General features: G+C 44.9%; 2 protein-coding genes across 2 annotated transcripts in view; both read right to left on the reverse strand.

Annotated features, from left to right (window-relative positions):
• Positions 1 to 1,866: 1,866 nt before the first annotated feature.
• Positions 1,867 to 2,310, reverse strand: LOC143038339 (U-scoloptoxin(01)-Cw1a-like). Its single transcript, XM_076207369.1, has 2 exons — positions 2,302 to 2,310; positions 1,867 to 2,200 (listed from the first exon to the last, which is right to left on the reverse strand). The coding sequence occupies exons 1-2, from the start codon at positions 2,308 to 2,310 to the stop codon at positions 1,886 to 1,888; spliced, it is 324 nt and encodes a 107-aa protein (XP_076063484.1). The 3' UTR covers positions 1,867 to 1,885.
• The window catches only part of LOC143038340 (uncharacterized), a 12,469-nt gene continuing 12,275 nt past the window's right edge, over positions 2,307 to 2,500 (reverse strand). The window contains exon 5 of the mRNA XM_076207371.1: positions 2,307 to 2,332. Within this exon, the coding sequence (XP_076063486.1) occupies positions 2,307 to 2,332 (26 nt within the window). The remainder of the gene's footprint in view (positions 2,333 to 2,500) is intronic.

Below are 2,500 nucleotides of genomic sequence, written 5' to 3' on the forward strand. Positions count from 1 at the left end.
TGTGTATATGCGCTTGTTTGCATGTGTGTGCACGTATGTGCGTGCGTATGTGTATGCATTTTTGCATATGTGTATGTGAACGTGCATGTGTTTGCATGTGTATGCGTGTATGTACGTGCATATGTGGGTGTGTGAGCGTACATGTGTTATGCATCTGTCCTTGTTTTTTTTATGAATGCACAGTAAATATTTTTACAAACATATTTGCATAAAGTCCATAATGATGTGCACGCTGAAGTGAATTGCATAATGTGGCGCCGGGCATCGAGGGCCCAGGTTGGCACCGGGTGCCAGTGACGAGAGAGCCAGTGGCGCCAGGAGTGCCAATGGCGCCAGGAATTGCATAATGTGGCGCCAGGCATCGAGGACCCAGGTTGGCTCCAGGGGCCAGTGCCGAGAGATTCCAGTGGCGCCAAGAGTCCCACCGGGAGCCAGGGACCCGCTGGCATCCGGAGGGCCCCCCCATGGCATCGTCTTAGGCTAGCCAGAACGAAGCATCTCAAGCAGCCACTGAACTTTTAATGAGTTACAAGATACAAAGAGAAAGGGAGAGGGAAGAGGCATGTGCAGCCATTGGCGTCAACTATGTCCTTATTGCTATATCTGATTTTGTCTTTTGTTTATTTTCAAAACCGAGTTGCATGACGAACGGTGACGGGTTTTTGAAAATTCACGTAATAACGTGAAGTTCTTATGCCCGAAAAGCGTTGGTCAGTCAAGTGACGCAATAGTTAAAAAAATCCTGATCGAGTGAGGGGAGGGGAGAAAGGCTGGGGGAAGGGAGAAGGGTTGGGGGAGGGGGGAGGGGAGGGGAAGAGGAGGGGAGGATGGGTCCTCCCATCGACCGAGACCCTATGACGTATTGAATCTCCCCTCCCTGCCTTTACTTGAATAAAATCATTTGGTGAAAACAAGAATGAAATTGACAAAAGTCTTCACCGAGGCGAATACGAAGTCAAGACCTTCCTGATTTACATGATATACTGCTGTCTTGACTGCCGCCAGGCGGTTTTATTCAGCTGAGGGAAGGACCCAGAGCAGCGTAAGGTCAAATGATTATCTCCTCTCTTGTCGCCAGACTATTTCATTCAGGCGAGGGAAGCCCAGGGAATTGCGACACAGATCAGCAAATTAGTGTCAGTGTGACGTCATCTTAAGCATATGTACAAAAAAGTACAAAATTGTACAAAAGTAATAAAGTTCCTTATTGTTTCAAATGTGGCTTTCGTAGCAGAGTATTTAAGATTTTATCATTTATCTACAAAAAAAGTTGTATTACGTTATGATTTTTATTACTGCTGTTATTGCAAATTAAATTATGTTAGTGTAAAACTATTTACAAGTTTAATGATATAAAACGACTACGCATTTCAGGATTTTTGTCTGTCGTTATCCAAACCTGTTGAATCCAGACGCAAATGGCTGTTAATGTCCGTTGCTTCCACCAGCAACGGTTTTTTTTTTTTCAAATTCAAACTTTCAAATACTGAAACGGTACACGAGTCTCTTGTCCCGGCAGCTCTCTGCTGTGACAGCAAAGAACCTGGAAGTCAAGAAAAAAAAAAATCACAATAATTTCAAACACATTTCACTTGTACATTTTCCTTTTTCGGGTGTTTTCCGTCTTCCTTTATTGTGAGTTTTTCTACTTTGGAAGTTCGCTTTTGTTGTTTTGACTCTTTGAGAGGCCTGTGTCTTTTTGAGTTCTCTCTTTTTGTAAATCCTGAGTCCTCCTATACTCGAAGTACACCTGTCATTTTGAGCTTCCTTAGTTGTTTTGAGTCCTTCTGTATTGGAAGTCCTCTGTCATTTCGAGTTTCATCGGATATTTTGAGTTTCCTTAACTATTCGGAGTCCTGTGTTAATTTCTTTTTTTTTTTTTTTTTTACTGTGAGTCTTGCGGAACCACTCCGATCTGCGAGTTAAGCCTATAACTCTGCGCGGAGACTTCGCAATCCACGTTGTACCACCAATCGCACACGAAGTACTGCTGATGGAAGAGGGTCCCGTTGGGACACAGGAACGATCCAAGACTTCGTCCGTTGAGGCAAATATGGAAGACCTGACACTGGGTCTCCGGGTCCGCGTAGTAGCCTCCGAACTCCTGGGCTCCGCAGCTGAAGGAAGTGTCCGGGACTCGCGCCAGGATCGGGAAGTCCAACCCTGGTTCCCCTACGAGGTTCCGGCGGCTCTCACGGTCCTACAAAGGATTGCAAAGGATTACGAAGGAAAAGCATCCCGACAAGAGACCTTCTGGATCACTCCAAGTCACGAGACAAATAGGAACATAAGAAGAGTGACAATAGTCATGAGGGCGTAATGATACCGATGGCTGTGTTAACAATGATGTATGATTATTGCGGACGGTGTGAAGAATGAAGATGAGGAGTAGGGAGAATGGGAGAGGAGGAGGAGGAGGAGGAAGAGGGGGGTGAGGTAAGACGGGAATATAGAGGAGGATAATGATCATAAATATAAATAATGAAAATATGAATTCACA

Source organism: Oratosquilla oratoria, chromosome 24 (assembly GCF_046742065.1).
Source record: "Oratosquilla oratoria isolate Oo_2021 chromosome 24, ASM4674206v1, whole genome shotgun sequence".
In the NCBI taxonomy this organism is placed as follows: domain Eukaryota; kingdom Metazoa; phylum Arthropoda; class Malacostraca; order Stomatopoda; family Squillidae; genus Oratosquilla; species Oratosquilla oratoria.